The 20840-nt window shown below is 54.8% G+C and overlaps 2 protein-coding genes across 6 annotated transcripts in view; one reads left to right on the top strand and one right to left on the bottom strand.

The window, feature by feature from the left end:
- Positions 1-17795, top strand: part of SPTB (spectrin beta, erythrocytic) — a 72846-nt gene extending 55051 nt beyond the window's left edge. The window contains exons 28-35 of the mRNA XM_039242145.1: positions 450-534; positions 1387-1583; positions 1850-1899; positions 2393-2471; positions 11660-11910; positions 14262-14435; positions 14700-14742; positions 14826-17795. Of these exons, the coding sequence (XP_039098076.1) occupies positions 450-534; positions 1387-1583; positions 1850-1899; positions 2393-2471; positions 11660-11910; positions 14262-14435; positions 14700-14742; positions 14826-14993 (1047 nt within the window). The 3' untranslated portion in view covers positions 14994-17795. The remainder of the gene's footprint in view (positions 1-449; positions 535-1386; positions 1584-1849; positions 1900-2392; positions 2472-11659; positions 11911-14261; positions 14436-14699; positions 14743-14825) is intronic.
- Positions 17796-19240: 1445 nt separating this feature from the next.
- Positions 19241-20840, bottom strand: part of PLEKHG3 (pleckstrin homology and RhoGEF domain containing G3) — a 42816-nt gene continuing 41216 nt past the window's right edge. For all 5 annotated transcript variants that reach the window (XM_039242146.1, XM_039242148.1, XM_039242147.1 and 2 more), the window contains one exon: positions 19241-20603. In XM_039242146.1, coding sequence (XP_039098077.1) covers positions 19870-20603 — 734 coding nt within the window. In that variant the 3' untranslated portion in view covers positions 19241-19869. The remainder of the gene's footprint in view (positions 20604-20840) is intronic.

Below are 20840 nucleotides of genomic sequence, written 5' to 3'. Positions count from 1 at the left end.
GCGGTGAAGACGAGCCCCTCCGTGTCCTTGCCCTCACTCTTGCTGGGCCAGACCGCTTCCTGGGGAAGGAGCTGGGGGCCATGGCTTCTTTGAGGAGACTCCTTTCATCATGGAGCATGAGAGCTGTGTGCAAGCCCAGGGATTAGAGCCTCACCAAACCCATCCAAGGCTGGCAGCTTAGTAGGGGACAGCAGTCTCCTAGCCCGCCTAACCAGCCACAACATGGACACACGTGGGATTGGCAGCACCCATTTCCTAGGAGAGGCACACGTGCCTCAGAGAGCTTAAGTAACTCGCCCAAGGTTGCACAGCTGGCAAGTGGCAGGGCCAGACTTGAAGCCAGACCCATGTGACCAAATCCAGCATGCTTTGCATGATCCATGTGCATACCACCCAAGACAGGGGAGAGGTTTCCCAAAGCCTGAGTGATTCCCCCTTCCTTCCCCCAGATCAGCGAGAAACTGAAGCGGGTGCTCTACAGGAGGAAGGAGATGAACGAGAGGTGGGAGGCCCGCTGGGAGCGGCTGCGCATGTGTGAGTACACCTGGGCCCCAGAACCTGGGGAGAGGGCCAGACGCCTGCTGAGGTGGGGGCACGCAGGAGTGACTCGCACCGCCTAGAGATGACCTCCCCACCCCAGCACCACTCATCAGCAAGGTTCTGGGGTCCACAGAGAAGACCTGTGTGGACAGGCTGCTAGAAGCCCACCTCTGGCCCACCAGCATGCCCTCTCCCTGCTTCGCCCTCAGCACATACCTCACCCCCCCCACCCCCCCACCCCCCGCCCAGGTCCCGGCAGAACCTGAGCTGGGAGGACGCTGCCGCCTTGTGCCAGGCTGGTATCCCCATAGAGCAGTAGTCCAGGGAGGGGACACAGGGTAAGGCTCTAGAGCTCCCCACATGTGTGATCTGAGGTGTGTCAGGCACAGAGCTCTGGCCTCCACAGCTGGAGACTAAGGAGAAGTGAAAAACCCTGCCACTCAGGGAGGAGCCATGCGCAAGCCGGAATGACGGGTCCCCTGGCTGCTTGTGCACGATTCTGTGAGACAGCCGCAGGCTGGGAAGAGAGGGTGTTGAGGGCAAAAGGCTGCTCCTCAGAAGGAGACCCTAAATTACATTTTGTTTTCAAACTGTAGAGTTCTAATTAACGTGTTTTTCAAATACATCTCTGAATAGAAACGAGGAAGGGGTGTGGTGTGGCTTGGTGTGGGGATGGAGCGGTCTCTGGCAGCCGGTCACCACTGAGCAGGGTGTCCACGTTGTTCCCGGGCACCCATGCAAGCCTTCTGCCTGACCACCAGCTCCTTATATGCTGAGTGGCCCTCATTGAGTGCTAACAGGCCCCTGGGCCCTGTGGGGGTGTCTGTGGCTTCTTCCCCGTGGCAGTATTGGAAGTGTGCCAGTTCTCGAGGGACGCCTCTGTGGCCGAAGCGTGGTTGATCGCCCAGGAGCCATACCTGGCCAGCCGGGACTTTGGACACACGGTGGACAGTGTGGAGAAGCTTATCAAGAGGCACGAAGCTTTTGAGAAATCCACAGCCAGCTGGGCGGAGCGCTTTGCAGCCCTGGAGAAGCCCACTACGGTGAGCTGGGAGTGGGCACGGGGAGGCTCTCGGCAGCTCTGAGCCTGTTGTTATTAGGCACCCGCAGACAGTGTAAGAGGCTTGGCAAGGGGGAGAGTGGAAGGAAATGGGAGAGGTAGAAAGTACTTTTGAATGTGAAAGACAAAAGGGATAATTTCAAAAGGAACAAACCCCAGGCATGTTGGGAGCCATCCATAGAGAAAGCTAGTCTAGCGGCAGGCTCTTCTCTGTGGCTGCTCTGACACCCTGGGCCTTTCTTCCCCTAGCTTGAGCTGAAAGAACGCCAGACCCCAGAGAGACCTGAGGAGGAGCCTGGGTAAGTATGGGGAGGGCCAGGCGGTAGACCCTGCAGGAGCACTCTGCAGGGGAGGATGGGTGCGAAGTGGGAGGGGAGGGTACTTCTACTCAGAAACCAGCCCCTTGATGCTTTAGCAGTGCACGTGTGACCTCTCACACCTGGGTCCCTGGCCACAGGAATCCAGAGTGTCTGTAGCTTAAAGGTGGAGAGGAGCTTTTGCTTTCCCTGAGTCTGGGTGTGGGCAGAAATGGGTAGGCTGACGAATCACCTCTCCTGCTCTGGGAACCCCCTGCACACGCGCCCGAGAGGCCATTCTGTGCACGACCCTATGTCCGAAGTATCTGCCAGAACTTTCCAGATTAAGCAGCTTCTTGCTAAGTGCCCACTGCCAGGAAGCCTGAACCAGGAGATAGTTGATGCATATGCCTGGGAAAAGAGTGGGAAGCCAGGCCCTGGGGTAGGCATCGGCCTCGGGGAGGTGGTTTCTAAAGAGGGGCTGTGTCCTCTATAGGCCTCAAGAGGAAGAAGGCGAGACAGCAGGGGAGGCTCCCCGAGGTCCGCATCGCGCAGCCACCGAGAGAACATCCCCGGTCAGTTTCCTGTCCTATTTGTCTGGTTCCTGGGAGTCATTGCTGCCAGAACCTGCTCACCCCTACTAGGCTCAGCCAGGGTGAAAGGACAGGAGGACAGGACAGGCACGCACCATCCCGCCTTCCAGACTCCTCCTTCAGATCAGTCTTCCTTTCTAGCTTAGGTTTCCTTGATCTCTAGAATAATTCCCCTCCTTCCTTCAACATGGAAGAAACTGACACGCCAGCCCACTGACATGACTCTATTAGTTTGGTTTTATCTAGTCTAATAAATTTTATTTTACAAATACATCACCATCTACATGAGGAGAAACAGTTTATCCAGGGAAGATTTATTTTTACACATCATTCTTTTCCCCATTTTCCCTCTCACTTCATCCTTCACACGGTACGCCCTACACACACACTCACACATGCATGTGCACACACACACACACACACACTCTCACACATGCACAAACAGACCATCTGACCTTGCCTGCCCCAGCCACAGGCATTTAGGGCACTGAAGCAGGGACAGCCACCCTCTAGCAGACCCCTCCCTCCTACACAGAGCCGCCTCCCCTTTGCTCCTGCCAGGCCTGATGCCTGTGGGTCGGTGAGTTTGGATAAGGAGCTGGCTCTGAAGCAGGAACAGACTTCAGGGAGCCCCGCAGGAGTGAAGGAGAGCCCCAGGGCTTCTGGGTCACAGGGCCAGTCCCCCCAGCTTGTAGAAAAGTAGGGTGCATCAGAGCTACTGGCTGATGGAAGTGTTGGGAGGGTCCAAGACAAACCAGCTGCTGGAGACTTGAGGCACATGGCTTCAGGAAGGAATGGGTCCATCAGCTGAAAAGACCCAGGGTGCCTGAACAGGGAGCCAGGTAAGGCTGTAATCTGGGTTCTGGAGAAGTGCCCCAGGAGTAGCCAAGATGAACACAGGACTTCAGCATGCGCCTTGCATGGCTCACCAGTGCATGTACCCCACCTGTCTAGTCGCCCGGTTGAACTTGCCTGAACCTTTAGGGAAATTGGCCTTCTAGGTAGAAATTTCTGATACACCAACCACCCCAGAAAATGCACATAGTGTGAGTATTTCCTGTGCAGAACCCATGTCAGGTCTGTCTTTGAGCCCTCTCACACCCCTGAGACACACAGACACACACAGACTCACACTTTTCCACTCTTGGAGCTCCCTGTGTCGCCTCCAGCCTGGCCAGAGTCCTCCCTTTCTGAGCTGCACCGGCCCTTCGTGTCCAGCAGAGGGCACTCCTAGGCTCCCGGTGGAGGGTCCTTCCCAAAAGTACCCTCTGAAGCTCCCATCATCGCATGTGCGATCTCTGGTGGACTTCGTCCCAGCCCCTTTTGCCCAGAGACAGCCCCTGCTGGAAGGAGAGAGAACTCGGGGGCCGCACGAACTGTGGACACTGGGGCTGGGACTGTCCGGCACCGCCTGTGCTTCGGCTGTGCTTCCCTGTGTGTCTACGTGCAGTGGTGTCCCGGGTCTGTGGGCTCCTTTGTGACCACCCGAGCACTTCCATTGTCTGTGTCATGTACATCCGTGCAAATGTAATTATGTGTGTGTCAGAGCTGCCTCCATCCAACACCTGAATGTACTGGGTTTGGGGGAATAAAACCTGCCTGGACCTGAGTATCTCTAGAAGGAGAAAATGAACCTACATCTGAGACCCTTCCCAGAGAGCCAGCCACTCCGCCAAATGGGAGAATGCCTCTGTTTGGTACAGGAAGAAGCCAGATGGCAAAATCAAGTGACTACCAGGCCTGAGGCCTCATGGAAACAAATTTCCTGCTGCTCCTTTCTGAGCCCTTTGTTGAGTTTTATGAGGATCTACAAAGCTCCAAGGGAGGGTGTGATACCCAGTTGGTCTTTGATATGAGAAGAGAGGAAAATGGGTTCCACGCAGGCTGGGATACCTTTTCAGAAACCACAGGCCTCTCCCAGGAAGGGCTGGCAGTGTGCTGAGCCTTCTCCCCGGTGTGGCCTGGGTTATGGTGGCTCTCACGCTGTCCCATGTGTGTGGTCTGGTGTGGGTGCCCCACAGAATAGATCCATGTGGTGTTGCTTTATGTGAAACCCATCACTAGTGCATGCTGGCTTCCTGCTTGGGGCAACAGATGGGAGCAGACCAGACACCTGCTACACACCACGGGGTGACCACCCTGCAGGCCCCAGCTCGGTCACCCCCTTTCCGGGTGTGTACATGCACACACGGACACACATAGGGACTGGAGTGCATTCCACGCCCGTCTTTTCCTCAAGCACATCATTGTACAATTGATTGCCTCCCTCACCACTTTTCCACATCAGAACACGTTCTGGTAAAAAACTGATCCTTTCATACAGGTAAGTATGTAAATGTATGCATGAGACCAAGCAGAAAAAAAGAAGGTATCACAAAAGCAAACACTTTTGAGGTGGAAGTTAGGACATTGGGTTCAAGTCCATAATTCTGCTGAAACTTTCCTGTATGATTTTATACAAACCACCTAATCGTCCTGGGTCTCCTCACCCTTATAAAGCCCTCTCTTTAGGATTACAGAAAGCGCAGAACATTGCTGTATATCAACAATGTACCTAAATAAAGGGAGGGGCTGGAAGAGGTGGTTTTCCCCACTTTCCTCTGGTCCCATCCTTAGTTCTAAGGAGCCTGTTAGCTTGTCAGGTGCTGACTTGTATGAGGCTGGAGATGGGAAAGAAGAGGCAGAGGGCTGGGGTATTTGCCTTTGTCCTTGCTTGGGGAAGAGAAACAGGGTTGGGCCTCGGCTCATGCAAAAGTCTGTGCCCTGAAGATGGCCCCGGGGCACTGGATGGGGGCCTGGCAGCAGGCTGAGTGATCCCCTTCTTCTCGGTGCCTGGGGCACTGTCAGCCTAGTACCCCCTGCCTGTGTGTGTCCCTTCATCCTGGGGTGGCTGTGGTAAGGGCCTGGGTTTCTTGCTAAGCATCCTCCTCTTCCAGGCCCTGGATGCCTCACAATCCCCAGTTTGACCTCTGTGGTGAGATGGTGATTGTTGAAACATTGTGGTTGATTTCACGGGGAAGATGGTGGTGCAGAGGATCCAGGTCCCTCCAGGCTTAAAGGTCCCAGCCAGCAGTGCTGGCATGTCTTCTGTGCATGCTGGTCATTTCCTGGCTCTGGGGTGGGGATTGGGGCCTTGCTTGAGGAACTCTCCCCATGGGGCAGCTGGGACAATGTGAATGACATCCCTGAAAGGGACTGGTGCTCCGAGGGGCTGTGACAACAAGAGGCAGTCTTCAGTGTTCGCCATGTGGTCATGCCCCGTCAGCTTCTGGGACTTGAGGGTACTCTGGAAAGCAACTGCCCTGTGCTGGTCATTATCAGGTCCCTTCATCAGGTTGTCAGGGAAAACTCTTACCCAAGTGCAGCTCACAGACGTCACTCTTACCGTGACCTTCCAAGACTGCCTGCAGCTGGCTGCCCAGGAGAGGACGAGCATCTCATTAGGGATAAAGTGGGAAGTCTAGGTCCCTTGCCTTTCCATTCCAGAGTCTCAGAAGTTGCTATAGCTTGAGGGCAGTAACCAGTGCTAGGAAATGTGAGGGACAAGCCCCAGGGGCTGAGAGGGCATACCTTTCAGAAGGTGCCCGGCTGGCTCCAGCTGCTGTCACCCACCCGCCACCTCCCCATCCCCAGCTCTCCTCAGAACAGCCTCCCTGGCAGACAGCCTGAAGCTTTAATCAGCAACCAGAGGCCTGGTTCCATGTCCTAGGATGGAAGGGGAGGGGAGGGGTGTTTGTGTGTGGCGGCAGCAGCTGTGTTTCTTCTTGCCTGAGCCAAGCTTTCCCAGTCCTTTCTCCCTGCCTTGTGAGGCCCAAAGGAACTGCTGCTCCAGGCATTTTTCAGCCTCTGTGAATCCTATTTGTTTCTAATGAGCAGAAGGGACCTGGAAAGGTCTCAGATTTCCCCCTAAACCTGGGTGTGGCCGTGTCTCCCCAGGATGCCTGAAACAGCAGGTGTTGGGCGGGGGAACCTGCCTACAGTCTGGCACCCCACCCTGATAGTCCAGGCTCTTTATGGACCTGTGTCCACCACTGGGTGTGCCCAGCTTTCCATGCTGCGGCCACATGTGATCTTCCTGGCCTGGCTGCTCCGAAGGCTGCCTGTGCATTCTTTCTTCCAAGCTATGTTTCAGAGCATCCCAGATACTGATGGACTCAGGACGGAACTCCCTTAACATTGGAGGCATCTCAGAAAAGGGGTTTGATGCTGCCAGCTTGACCGTTGGGCGGAAGATCTGGATGGGGGAGTGGGCATCTTCTAACTCGTTAGTCTTTTCTCCAGGGCAGGGCCCAGAAGAGCCGGCGGTGGGAATGGTGAAGACGGCTCCCAAGGAAGCCTCCCATCCACGAGGGCGGTGGACCAGGTCCTCCCCTTCCCATCTGAGGGGGCCCTACACACTCCATTCTCCCTCCCCCTCACTTCACCTGGTGGTTCCTTCTGTCATCTTTCTTGGTTTCCCAGTTGTCATCTCGGAGGGACTGATGGCTCATCCCAACTCTCATGAGAACCCTCACTGCCCTGCCCTGCCCCAGCTGCTCCTGCCTTCTCCCTGGAGGCATTTGTCTCTGCTCACCCCGAGTTGGTCATTTCTTTGGCTGCTCTCAACTCAACAAACTATCTTTTTCTTCTCTTGTAAACAGCTGTCTTCTGAACACTCTTCCCACCCTGCCTGCCCACAGTCCTTCCCACTCCTTACCCAGGGACAGCATCCAGACACTGGGGGCGGGGGGGGGGATGCAATTCTCGGCTTGCAGGCGTGGCCACCTTCCCCCATGCCAGTTGAGGCATGACTTGGTTGCCTAAGGCATCCAGCAGTAGCTCTTGTCCGGCCCCAAGCTCCTCTTCTGGCCCCTTCAGGTGTTCTCTGACTCATCTTACATATTTAGACCGGGAGCCACATGGGTAGGTGCTCTCTTCTGGAGCAGCAGTACCTGCCCCTTCTGCTGCAGGATTCCGTCGTAGAAGGGAGCAGACAACTCTGCGTCAACTTCTCACTCACTAGATGTGTGGCTGAACAAGTTACTCCTCCCCACTTTTCTGAATCTGTAAAATAGGGATAGTGATGGTACCTGCCTCACAGAGTGGGAGGATCAGAAGAGAGAATGTAGATAGAACATCTGGCACCTAGTAGGTTATTTGTCTTCATTTCTTGTTATCCCTCACTGCAGCCCTTCATCTCTTAAACGAAGCATCCTCCGTGTGAATTCTAACACCCATTGCCAGAGCCCTCCCAAACCAGCCTTCCTGGAGCGTCTCTCCCTAGATCCCCCTACGTACACACTCTGGGTTGTCCCTGCTATTTCAGCAGGCAAGACCATCGCATCACAAGGTGGAATGGCCTCTTCCTGGGGTGCACCCTCACACCCTGGTTCTTGCTTAATCAGCATCTCCTTTAGGGACAAGCCCCCTCACTTGTGTTTGCTTGCTTGTTAATACATCTAGGCTCACTGAGCATCTTCTAGAACCTCCAAAACACCTTGTGGTCACAGGCCAGGTTATTTTTCTCCCAGTTTAACTGGAGAGTTAGTCATCTGTCTTGTACACCCCTGGCCGGCAGGGCCCGGAAGCACACCATCTCCTTTAGTCCAGAGCAGAAATGCACCAATCTTGTCCCCTTTCTTCTCCCCTTCTTGAACCTCCTTTGTGGAGAATACCCTCAAGGCTCTGCCTACTTCCCCTGCCCAAGCCAGCTTCCTAGCAAGGCAACACCCTAAAAAGTCAAGCTTAAAAGGCCCTGAAAAGATGGCCATTCCCTGCCCATCAGGAACCGAGGCCTCTCCCAGCTTGACTGCAATACTGTGAGATCCTAAAAGCCTCTCCTGCCTGTGTCTTTTCCTCCCCAGAGGTCCCCTAGGAGCAGCCAGTGCTGCCTCTCCCATCCCCCTGACATCATGATCCCAGCAGTCAGCTCACAGGCCCCCCTCTCAGATGCCTCCACTTCACCCACCTGTTCCCCAAACCTCCATGCTACAGGCAGCAGCCCCCCCTTATTCCAGCCCCCACCCTGGCCCATTCTCCAGCAGGCTGCCACCCCCATTTAAAGTCTAGATTCCCCAGCTGCTCCAGCCTGACGTCTAGAATTCCTTCCAGTCCCCCTTTCAGAGTGTCCCCAGGTCCTGTGGGTGGTATCTCCAAGCTAGGCACGCTCAGCACTGTAGGTATAACCTGTGCATCCTCCTCCTGACCTAGGGACTAAAGCAACATGTCTTCCACCTTACAGCACAGAGGACAGAGTGAATCTTAGACCATCTCTCTTCTCCAGGGCCATTCGGAGAACCTGCCTGTCTCTACAGCCACACAAGTAGCCAGCTCTGGGCCCCAGCTCCTCACCGAGCATCCCCTCCTGAGGCTCTGTTGTCTACAGACCCTCCCTGTAGGGCAAGGCAGAATCTCCATGAGAGTATGGCACAGTTTTGGGGGGCAGCAGGATGACGGTCACCTGCTCCCCTCCCTTCCCCAGCTTTCTTTTAGAAGACAGCACAAAGCAGATAGCCTGGGAAAGGTGGCCAAACCATACCCCATCTTTCTCATCTGTGGCTCCCTCCTTAGCCCAGAAGAGCAGCTCTGCCAGCTCTGGGCCTGGGAGGCAGGTAACAGCCTCTGAACACTTTTACACCTCACCCTCACCTCCTCCTTGGCCTTGGCCTTCAGAGCGGAGGGGACAGAGTGGTTTTTAAATTATCTCCACGTGATCAGTCAAGAGCACATAAGAAAATGTTTGCATACATTGGAAAACCCCATTCTCTAAAACCCATGACCTGGCCATTTAACTTTTGATCACACAGGCCAGGGCCCCTGCTAGGGGATGTGGGTCAAGCGCTCGTTAGGAGGAAGCAGAAGAAAGGTTGAGATTAAGGTGGGATGCAGTCCTAGAAAAAATCTGTATTTTCAAAGGACAGTTCCAGAAATGAAGCCGAATGGAAGTATAGGAAGAATATGTGGACAGTACCTAGCAAAACCAGTCCCAGGAGGGTAGAGGCTGAGTGAGAGAGGCAAGCATGGCTAAGGGTCTTCTCTGACACCCCATGGCAGGTGCAGGGAACACTCTGGCCGAGGATGAAGGGGAGCAGTGCAGCCAGATGGAGAGGGAGGGGATAAAAAGAGGCTTCACTTTCTGCGTTAATAATCCACCTCCCCAACCTTTATACCCAAGTCAGAAGGTTGGCCTGATTGAATCCAAAGAAAAAGCCCAAACCCAGGTTCCTAGGCTCATCCCTACCAATCTCACTCTTCCTCCCCTGCTAGAGGATGACCCAGGCAGTGCTTTGAGGCCTCCAGATCCTTGTGGCCAGTGCTAGCTCACTGCAGACACTTGAAGATACAAGTGCTGCAGGTGTGTAAAAAGGAGTATGAACCAGCCACAGCTCTGAAGAGGCTCGAAGGCAGGAAAAGATGAAAGACCTAACAATGTGATAAAAACTCAGGCTATCTACTTCTGGAATGCATGCTCTTTTGATACCTGTCAGCTGTGTGATCTTGGGTAAGTCACTTAACCTCTCTGAGCATAGATTTTCTTGTAGATTAAAGGCATTAGACTAGGTTAGCGGTTTTCAAACTTTTCAGTCATGTTATCGTTTCTGCTCTTACTGGAACACCAACTTAAAACTGTTTATTGGACCATCCTAATTTGATGGGATACAAACATGACCAGCTTTACCTTTCTTCCAATCACTGCCTCAGATCTCTCCATTGAGCCTTTCCTTCCATTCCTTTGTACCATCTCAGGCAGCCCTTGGTCACTACCAGCTGCTGAAAAGTCTACCCAGTCTGTTTCCGTTTAAAGCTTCAATCTGATATCCAGTGTAGTGTCCACATTCTCTCATCCTCCATTTCTCTATTTCAGGTTTGACCCATGGCCTAAAGGACCCACAGTGGGGAGCACAGGGTCTCTGCTCTTCTCTGGCTCCAGGCTCCCACCTTCAGTTGTTGGGCAAGAAGTAGGGAGTAGAAAAGGGAGCAGTCTCTACCACGTGGGGAGGCTCTGATCCACCTGGGCTGATGTCCTTAGTCCTTCAGGCATCCAGACATGACCCGCTCAAGGACCTATCGGACCCTTCCCACCTGGTGCTATAAGGTCTCCAAGAGTCAGGCCTTTGGGACAGGTCCTGGCCAGATGGCTCAAGCGAGGCTGCCCTCGTTGATGCCCATTTGGCACATGCTCATCTGTGCCCCACCTGGCAGGAAGAGGCTGGCTACCCCCTGCTACCCTCACCCATCCTCCCCTCTGCTTCAGTAGGGCACAGAGGCAGATCACCAGTGCCTCTGCGCGGGAGGTACCCAGCTGGGGTACAGGTCTGCTCCCCTTCTCCTGGGCACAGACGCCCCTCACTTGGCTGGGCAGGAGCACCCACCCTCCAAAAGGGAAGTGCAGAGAGGTAAAAGCCCCAGCTTTTCCCTGGGGCAATGACTCCTTAAGTGGTGGTGAGATTCTCCACTTCAGCTGCTAGTTAGAGAGCGTGAAAAGCTTATTCAGAAATACCAGTGTTGACAGCGCTCCAGGGTATATTTTGTTAAAGCTCCCGAGGGGACTGTAGAAGGCAACCAGGGTTAGGAAGCACTTCCCTACTCCCAACAAATCCCTGTCCAGTGCTGGGAGCAAGACCAGTTAGGCCTGCACCTTGACCAGGGAGGATCTAGGTTCTCCCTTTGTAATCTGGTAGGGGACTTAGGGCCTGGTCCCCTTAGCTCTGGGGCCGGAGACACAGCAGGTACCAGCAGAGTTCCCATTCAACGCTCTAGTACACATTTTTCACACCTGTGTTAGCAGTAGAAACTTTATGAAATCTTGCTGGAGGCCATGCAGAACTCAGTTGGAGTTAGAGCACCTGCTGAAGCAGGGGTGGGGGGCCCGGAACTGGGCAGTGATCCAGGGCTTTGCCAGCAGCATTGGAAACCCCCAGCATTGAAATCATCACCCAGGCCCCACAGCTCACTCTAAGAACTTCCTGTCGCTATGTTAGAAGGTGAGGAAGCAGGAATGGAACCAGAGGCATGGGCGGGGTCTAGGGAAGCAGACCAGGTGGCCCAGCAAGTCAAGGCAAAACCAGGAGACACACAGCAGAAAGGAACCAAGGTCAGGAGGGGGGCTCAGACTCCCCAGTCCTACGAAGTAGCCACCCCGGGGTCTGAACCCCTAGCAAGGTGTGCTCCTCCCATATGACCCTGAGCAGGGGGAAGAAGAGAGGCAGTGGCCTCCGGACCTGCAGCCGCCACCCCCTCCAGGGCCGCAGGAGGAGAAATCCAGTGGGGATGAGAGGCCCACCACCGAGCCTCTCTATAAGGTCCTGGACACGCCTCTGAGCGAGGGTGACGAGCCTACAACGCTGCCAGCCCAGCGGGACCACGGGCACAGCGTGCAGATGGAGGGCTACCTGGGCCGCAAGCATGACCTGGAGGGGCCCAATAAGAAGGCATCCAACAGGTGAGGGAGGGGCTACCTGGTGGGACGGGGGCGGCTCCCAGGGACTTCTCCATGAACAGAGCCTCAGCAGCATGGGTATGTGTTGGGAGAGAGGGTGCCCTTTGGTTTCTGGTCTGAGAACTCCTGAGCGTGCCTTTGGGCCAGCCCAGGGACTAGTTGGCATGATGGGAAAAGCCTATCTTCAGTTCCAGTCCTGAGTTCAAGTCCTATGCCCTTGTACCAGTTACTCAGCTTCCATTTCCCCGTTTGTGAAGCAGGGACGACGATGATGATGATAGCATGCCTCTTGGGTACAGACACCGAGCCTGGCACAGAGTAGGTTCTCAATAATACTAGTTGTTTTCCTTAACCCAGGGCTGGGTAACAGGTAGGTAGGTCTTGGCAGTAACAACATACCCTGGACCAAGTCCCATTTTTTAATAAATCTGGGCCTCAGTTTCCCCAGCTGTAAAATAGAACAGGAGGGAGAACGGGGTTGGCATACATGCCTTCTGGCGGTCCCTCCCAGTGCTGTCAGACAGCAATGCTGGGACCCTGAGGCACCCAGTCAAAGGCTATGTCCTTTCCTGGACCTGAGGCAGTGATGTCCTTGAATTTGGTCTGTCCAGGGCTGCTTCTACCCACGGTCCCTGGGGGCCTCTGAGCAGCTTTCCAGGGTCCCAGGAACACAGGGTAGATTCAAGAGGCTGAAGCAGCCACCTTCCCAGGCTCCGTGGCTGAATACAGAGCCTGTGCTGGGGAGACATGCTAGAAAGCTAATTCAAATTCCAGAAATGAATTTGGGGGACTAACCCCCCTGAAGAAGTCTATTGTTTACGCCGAGTCCACCCGAAAAGGGGAAAATAGCATTGACTGAGCACCTACCATGTGCAAAGGCATTATGTTAGAGCTGCTAAAGTCTTTACAACTGTTCTGTGCTATTGAAGATTCTATTTTCCAGATAGAGAAACAGAATTTCAGAGAAGTTGAGTCATTTGTTTAAGGCAGGATTTTCCTCCAAGACCCAGCTCCGTTTTAGCAACTGCCTTACTTGGGCTACAAGCTCAAGGAAGGTGGTGTGGGCTAGAGGAAAGATTCCTGATCTTTCCTGGAGAGTCTCCCTCTGGGTGTCAAAAAGCTGGGCTCTCTCTGTAAAATGGCTCTGCAGCCAGCTTGTACGGCACAGGTCAAGTTCTCTCCCTGAACCTGCCATCCTTCCTCCCTATGTGCCCCGAGATTCTTCACCTTCCTGCCCTCCAAAGAGAGGAGGGGGAAAGGAAGAGGAGGAAGAAAAGCTTCATGTTTCCCAGCATTCACTATTGTGAGAGGTAAAAAGGCAACCTGTTTCCCAGTGGCCACTCAAGGAGCTCAGGCTAGCCCACACAGTAGCTTATGAGCTCACATCCCCCAGACATCAGCCGAGTCTTGATTTGCACAAATATGTCTCTTTAAAAAGTGCTGGTGCAGTATACCGTGTGTATCTCCATCAACAAAACAAAAAATAACCCAAACAAAACCCCACTCTGTTCATGTCACAGTTGTGTGGTGAGGATCAAACACGCTAATAGATGCACAAGGGTTTTGCAAGGTTAAGTTTACACTGTTGGTCTTAGACTCAGTAATTCTACTTTTAGAAACTTATCTAGAGGTAAGATCAGAGTTCTAGCAAACGTTTATGCACCAATGTTTGTCCCATTGCTGTCTAAATTGCACTATTTGAATTTCCAGTAATTACAAGGCCTACCAACACAGTGATTATCTATATATATGTGGGATACCGTATGGCAATTCAAAATTATTTTGGGGAAAGAATTGAAGGATATGGGAAAACATTCATTATATGGTGTTAATCTTAAAAGCAGGATGTAATTAAAAGCAGGCTATGAAATGAAATATTCAGTACCCAATTTTCATTATATATGAATAGAAGGAAATGTGAATGTGTGAATAGAAAACAGACTAGAATATGTAAAATGTTAACAATAGCTAACTTTTGATAGTGAAGTTACCGGCGGATGGTTTTTATTTCCTTTCTTAACTGTAAAATGTGTTACTTTTTTTTTAAAGTTTATTTTGAGAGAGAGTGAGACAGCACCAGTGGGGGAGGGGGGGAGAGAGACTCCCAAGCAGGCTCCATGCCGCCAGCCCAGAGCCCGATGTGTGGGGCTTGAACCTGTGAGATCATGACCTGAGCTGAAACCAAGAGTCGGATGCCCAGCCAAATAAGCCACCCAAGAGTCCCTCAAATGTACTACTGTTTATCAGGGCAAAAGTAGCATAATAATTTTTTACAAACTGGTAAAGCTAGAAGAACTGATTACAGAGCTGCCATACCCAGACTGTGGGCGACCCACCTGCCTGTGTTTTTGCAGATCCTGGAACAACCTGTACTGTGTTCTCCGGAACAGCGAGCTGACCTTCTACAAGGATGCCAAGAACCTGGCCCTGGGGGTGCCCTACCATGGGGAGGAACCCCTGGCCCTGAGACATGCCATCTGTGAGGTTGCTGCCAACTATAAGAAGAAGAAGCACGTATTCAAGCTGAGGTGAGGCCCCTCCAGGCCGGTGCCCATTCCCTGGAGGCTCAGTTTGGCATCAGTGGCTGGACAGGGGCCCCTGGAGGAGACCAGCTCCAGGCCTAGCATTGTTCAAAGCCAAGAGGCTGATGGTCCAGATTTTTACCTCTCTCTGGAGGTGCGGCGCTGCCTCTTAGGGTTCTGGTCAGAGGGAGGTTCAGGGGTCCATGGGATGAGCCAGCCCTCTGTCTAGGCAGAAGTGGCCCCATGGCAGGACACCCTTTTCTGTCCTAGGCTCAGCAACGGCAGCGAGTGGCTCTTCCATGGCAAGGATGAGGTAAGTGCAGAGCAGCCCAGGCGGCTCCCTGAGACGTCGCAGGGGCACCCCGTGCTGCGGCCCATGACCCTTCCACCCCACAGGAGGAGATGCTGTCCTGGCTGCAGGGTGTGAGCACCGCGATCAACGAATCCCAGAGCATCCGTGTCAAGGCCCAGAGCTTGCCCCTGCCCTCCATCACCGGCCCCGACGCCAGCCTGGGCAAGAAAGACAAGGAGAAGAGATTCAGCTTCTTCCCCAAAAAGAAGTAGCCTCCCTGGCGCCCCGCCGGCAGGACCGAGCTGTGCAGGGACTGGCGGGGCGCCTGCGGCCGCGGCCCTGCCCTCGGGCCCCCTGCTGCCTGCGCCTGCCTGCTGCAAGGCCGGGGCCTACTGTGCCGGGATCCCTGCCTCCACCCGCTGGCTGACGCCTGCCTCCGCCTTCGTGCAGTCACAGTCCCCGCGGAGGGCCAGGGACCCCTGCGGCAGGAAACGGCTTCCCAGGCCCAGGCCTTCCTCTCCCACCCCCCTCCTCCGGGCTGAGGGCTCTCTAGCCCCCAAGCCCCATAAAAGTTGGCAAAGAGAGTCGAGGTTCCTCAGAAGCTGCTCACTCCCAAAGTAGGTTTGTTTGCTTGGGGCCACCTCCCATTTGGTCACAGCCAGGGAAAGGGAAGAGGGCACTGGAAATGCCTGACCTGCCCCTTAGGGGCATGAGGAAGGAGCTTCACGTATACGCACAGGGTTTTAGCAAGGGGCCTCTGGGGACCCAGGGGACACAACAGGCCTCCTCCCCACCGGGCTTCCTCAGAACTGGGACTCTCACCTCAGGGGCCACCTGCTCTTTTTCTCACAAAACAAAACAAAAAAACCCAAAACGGTGAGGGGACACCATCCAACGTTGGTTGGTCTTAAATGCAAGGCCTCAGGCTGCCTCCGGCACCCTCTGATACCACCATAGGTGGTAAAAGCTCTCAAGCTGGTCCTCTCAAAACAACAGAGCAGCGTAAGGCTCAGAGGTGAGGGAGGCAGACAGCCCTGGGCACTCCCCCACTCCCCGCCAAGCCAGCACAGTCTGATTCAGACCCAGGGCCCCTTAGGGAGACAGGACAAATCCCTAGATACAAGAGGGATGCCCCGGCACCTGCAATAAAGCAGCCCCAAGCCACATGCCCAGTGGCTCCTGTCTGCAGCTGGTACCATCTGAGGGTACCGGCCAGACAGCAAAGTTCATGACCTATCACTCTGGGGAGGCACAAGGAACCACACCTGGGTATTACCACCCATGTTACAACTCCTGCACAGCTGGGACAAATGCTGGGGTCCGGCCCATGAAGCTATGGCACCCCTTGTGCTCAGCTTCTCCCGGGGTCTTGGGGAAGTCGCATGGATGTTTGGTGACCTCTGCACCTAACACCCCCCCTCATCGCCCCAAAACACAGCCAAAAGGAGCCCTGCAACAACTTATTTCCCCAGGAATAGCCTTCCCCATGCTGTTAAGGTCGAACTTCTGGAGGGAAGAGGGCACTCGTTCCAACAAGGACCTCCTCCAGCACCCTGAAAGCAATACAGTGCCAGCCCGGCATCCTAACTGGGGTTAGGTCCAAAAGAGGAGTCACACTGGGGGGCAGCAGGTGTCACCCCTGAAGAGACCATAAAAGTTCCTGGGGCCCTTCCCCATGAGGAGCCTTAGACACACCCAGATGATTCCTCTGCACATGGGTGAGGCCCATGTAGCAACTACAAGGGTAGGCATGCAGCTACTAGGCTTTCCCAGGAGCCCCTAGTGCAGGCCCAGCTTAGAGATCAATGCCACCCCGCCCCGGGGAAGCTAACTTCAGACAAGAACGTGAGGGAAGTTCTCCAGTGGAGCCCAGCACCCCCAGATCAGGGGGTCCCACCGTTGTAGCCAGGGTCCTCACCTGGCCTCTCTGCATCTAATCCCACATCCCTTTTTGCATCTACAGGGAAGCTAGTATAGAGCACTCACCAGCTTCTTTCTCCAGCTGGGGAAACCAAGGCAGGCGGCAGTGAGGTGACTATTCTCACCTGGCAATGAAGAAGGCCTCTAGTGCATCTGAGGGCACGTCCTGCTACAGGCAGAGAGCATGTTCCTTACTGAAGAGCAGGTAGTGTCAAAAATCTTCCTCAACTCGTTCCCTGGGCCAATCTTTAGGGAGACCAAGGACCACCCCGTCCCCTCCATGTGTGCCAAAGTTGCAACTGAAGTGCGAAATTTCCAGCCAGTAGCTCCATAATCCAAAGAATGAAAGGACCCCAAAGGAAGAGGTAGGTCCAGGTCCCCCAGATGGGCAGCCAGCTGCATGTGGCCCGCTCTCTACTGTCACCTCCCCACGCATCCCTGTCACATCATGCAGGCCCCAAGGCACTCAGCCAACAGGACTGAACTGACAGGAGCCCAGCTTTGGGCAACTGTGCCACATGGGGCTAAGCTCCTAGTGTCCTGGCGAGGTTTCTTTTTCTCCTCCTTATGTTTTCTACTTCGCAGTCTTTTAACAGTATTCCCAAACTAGGTTGACACAGCTCCTGTCCACACCAGCATAACAGGCTTCTTCCCCAGGGCAGCTTAGAGGAAGCTCCTTCTGGGCATGGTCAGGCAGTCCTCCTTCCCTCTCCCTTTCCCCTTCATCCCCTGGCCTCAACTGATTGGCTGAGGGGGGTATGGAGGGTCCTCAGGCCTCCTCCTGGCCCCCACAATGAGCACCAGTAACAGGAAGCTTGTGGAAGGCCTAGCATCTCCCTCATACCATTTCTCTTTCCTGCCTATTGGAGGGCAACCAGGGTCCCCGAGGTTGGTCCTAGATCTCTCTCCCCTCCTTTTCGTAGGAGGGGACAGGGACCCAGGACCATATGACTTGGTCCTTTGGACAAGCAAGCTCAGGGAGGACACAAGGGAGGAGGCAGCTACACATGACTGCAACCCTGTTGGGTACAGACCACGTGATCTGGGGGTGGCCCTGGGGCCAGAGGGGCCTTGTCCTCCACCTGCTCAAATGTGCTTCCACCAACCAGAGAAAACCCATTTACTAGTTTTTCTAATAAATCAATAATGCTCCATATTTCTCTCATCTATTTGACTAGTTTTCTTTCCCTTTGAACTGGACCAAGGAGGGGTGGTTGAGCAAGGGGGCACCACCATGGAGACAAAGGGACAGCCCCAGTCTCTGGATTGTCCCTGGGGAGTCCTATGCCGGCACCCAGGAGCTGTGCCTCCTTGCCTGAGACTTATCGAGAGACGCTCACTCATTCACGCACTCAGCAAGCCCTTCCCCCACAGGGCTCCGGCCAGAGATCTTGGCCCTCACTTGGCCCGAGATTCATCTCCAGAGGGGCGGTTTCATTTGGTCTGGGTGGCTGAAACAGGCATCGCCGTTTTTCAAAAGGCTCCACTGACCATTCTCATTGGTAGCGAGAACCAGTGAGCTGGTTCAAGGCTCCCTGTCATACCTGGATGGCTAAGCAGCACGCGGGGAAGGTGTTCACTACCACTGCCCAGGCCCTGCCCCCTGAAAAGTCTGAGGGAGTCTGAGAAGCAGTACATCATCCATTTCCTTCAATTTGTAGGTAAGGAAAAAGTTCAGGTGACCTGGCTAGTTAATGGCAGAGGATGGGACCAGAACCTGGGTGCCCGGACTCTCACTCCCGTACATTTGTGGCTACTGAGCATCATACCCCAACACATGGCTGGGAGGAGCCAACTCTATCCTCAGCAACCGTGGAAACCACAGAACATTGAGGACAACAGGTAGGACACGATCTAGCCCTGTCTGCTCCTGCCTAGGAGAGGCCTCCCCTGGCCCCTGTAGACTCTGCACACCTGCCTCCAGGCTGAGTCTGTCCTCCAAGGTCAGAAGCTCTCACCCAGCAGACCTAGGGAGCACCACCTGCAGGAACAGGGCCGAACAAGGCTGGTGCTCCCCAGTGAGGGCAGAAAGCCCAGTTAGAAACAGGCAGACATTCCTTGCCCTCTCCAGAAAAGACCCTTTGAGAACAGGATGAAAACTGAGGTTCCATCCCAGATAAAAGGCATGTGCTCTCTTTCCACAGCACCGCAAGCCACCTCAAGACAGATCAGACCCAAGTTTAAAATCCTTGCCTCCTAGGATGCCTCCTGGGAACTAGCTAGAGAGGAAGAGAGAAGGGTACCAGACACTGGAAACTTACATCCGTTGGAAAAACATTCCATTCATCTCCCCCACCATTTTTAGTCCAACTTCGGTCCTTGAGAAAGCTAAAAGCTGCCAGGGTCTCTCCACGCCCCCCTCCCCCCACCCTGCCACCAACAGAACACCAGCCTGGGGTAGACAGAACACGAGTTCCCTCCCGCACACCCTGCTGTCCCAGGCTTCCCGGCGATCACCCTGGGGCCTTATGCTTTGTGAGCACAGATGACGAATGAGGGACTGAGAGCAACAGCCCCCGCAGCCCGCCTCCTTAAGACGTCCCTGGCCTCGATCAACTGTCCCCACCCCAGCCAGGCCCAGTAAGGAGCCACACACAGGCCGGTTGGTCAGCAGTGGTTATTGCACCATCGGCAAATAATGAAACATATATACATTAGTGACAACCACAGGATCAGCGAGACAACCTGCAAAAGTACCTGAAGTGAGCGCGTTACATTCTTCACCGCAGAGGAATCAACAACGAAAGAACATGAACACGTGTGCACACAAATACACCATGGAATGGAAAGCAATAAATTATGGGCCTTGCTCCTGCCTGGATCCTAAGACAAGACACAATTAAAGAGCAAAGCCTCCCCAGGCCACCTTCCCACGTCTCCTCTGGGTAGGCTCCTCAGCCTGGCAGTGGTCAGCCCTACCCGGAGGCCTGAGCTCGGCTTGCTCTCCCTGGGAAGAGGAGAGCTTAAATATGCAGCTTCTCACCAGAGAAGAACTATATACAAGGGAAGTAGTTGTACTGGCCTTGGTCGGAATGGGGCTCACCTGGGCCCCGGGGAGAGTTGCCCTGAGCCCAGGGGAGAGCCAGCGCATTCCCAGCAGGTGAAGACCAGAGCATTCTTCCACGGGCCCTCGTGAGTAGCGTGAGCCCAGGCCTGAAGGCAAGCCTGCAGAGGTCCCTCCCCATCCCTGCCGCGCCGCACAGCTCCTCCCTCTCCTTGGACTCAGTGTCACCCTGTGGAGTTCAAGGCCTGGAATTTCTCCCTCAGGTTTCTCACTCTGCCCTGCTGGCCTGGGTCCACTGGGTCCCTGGGACCCTCTTCTTTTGGCCAACACTCTGGACTCCTGGAAATCCCAGACTCCAGGAAATCCAGGTCCCGTCCCACCGCGGCTGCTGGCGAGCTTGGTCCCTGCCCGCTGCCCTCCTCCAGCCCCGCAGCGGGGCAGGGCAGGGGCCCCTTCTCCATGACGATCACCCGCCGGTTGTTCTCCAGGGTAAGGTCTGCAGAGACATATAGGGCCTCCTCTCCGACCGGCCTGCTTTGGGGCAACCCCCCAGGGGGCTGGGGCTGGGTGACCTCTGGGTCTGCCCGGCCCCTCTTGGCACCCACGCTACAGCAGCGGCCCACCCTGGCGGCCAGAGGGGGCTCCACCATGTTCTCTGGCACCGAGCGGCTCCGGTTGACAGGCTGGCCACGGGGCCGGCTGCCCTCGGCCTGGAATGCCTCATCGTGGGAGGTGTACTTGGAGCAGAGCTCTCGGACATCAGGCCAGTTGAACGTCTCAGCGTCGAGGGGGCTAAGGGGGCTTCGAGAGGAGGGCCGGACCCCAGGCGATGTGGTCCTCGGGCTAGAAGCAGTGGGGCTGAAGGAGAAATGCCGAGGAGAGCAGGGCTTGGGCGGGCTGTGCTCCGGGTCCACCGGCTGCTCACTGTTGAGGAGGGACAGCTCCGGCTTTCTCTTACCTGTGGGGAGAGAGTGAGCTGACTGAATCACTGGGCAGGATGGCAGAGGGCAAGCAAGGGCTCAGAACTGCCTTCTGCTCCCGCTCCAGCCAAGGCTGCTGCCTGGGGTTTAGGTTGTGATGGGAGCGAAGTCACATGCACCATCCACGGCCCCTTTATCAGAGGGCGATGGGAAGACTGAGGAAAAGGTGGCGGACATGGGGTCAGGAGTCAGAAAAGACCAGAGCTTCTACTCCC

Source organism: Hyaena hyaena, unplaced genomic scaffold (genome assembly GCF_003009895.1).
Source record: "Hyaena hyaena isolate Hyena2069 unplaced genomic scaffold, ASM300989v1 scaffold_208, whole genome shotgun sequence".
NCBI classification, from domain to species: Eukaryota; Metazoa; Chordata; class Mammalia; order Carnivora; family Hyaenidae; genus Hyaena; species Hyaena hyaena.
This window is presented reverse-complemented; position numbering and strand designations above follow the sequence as displayed.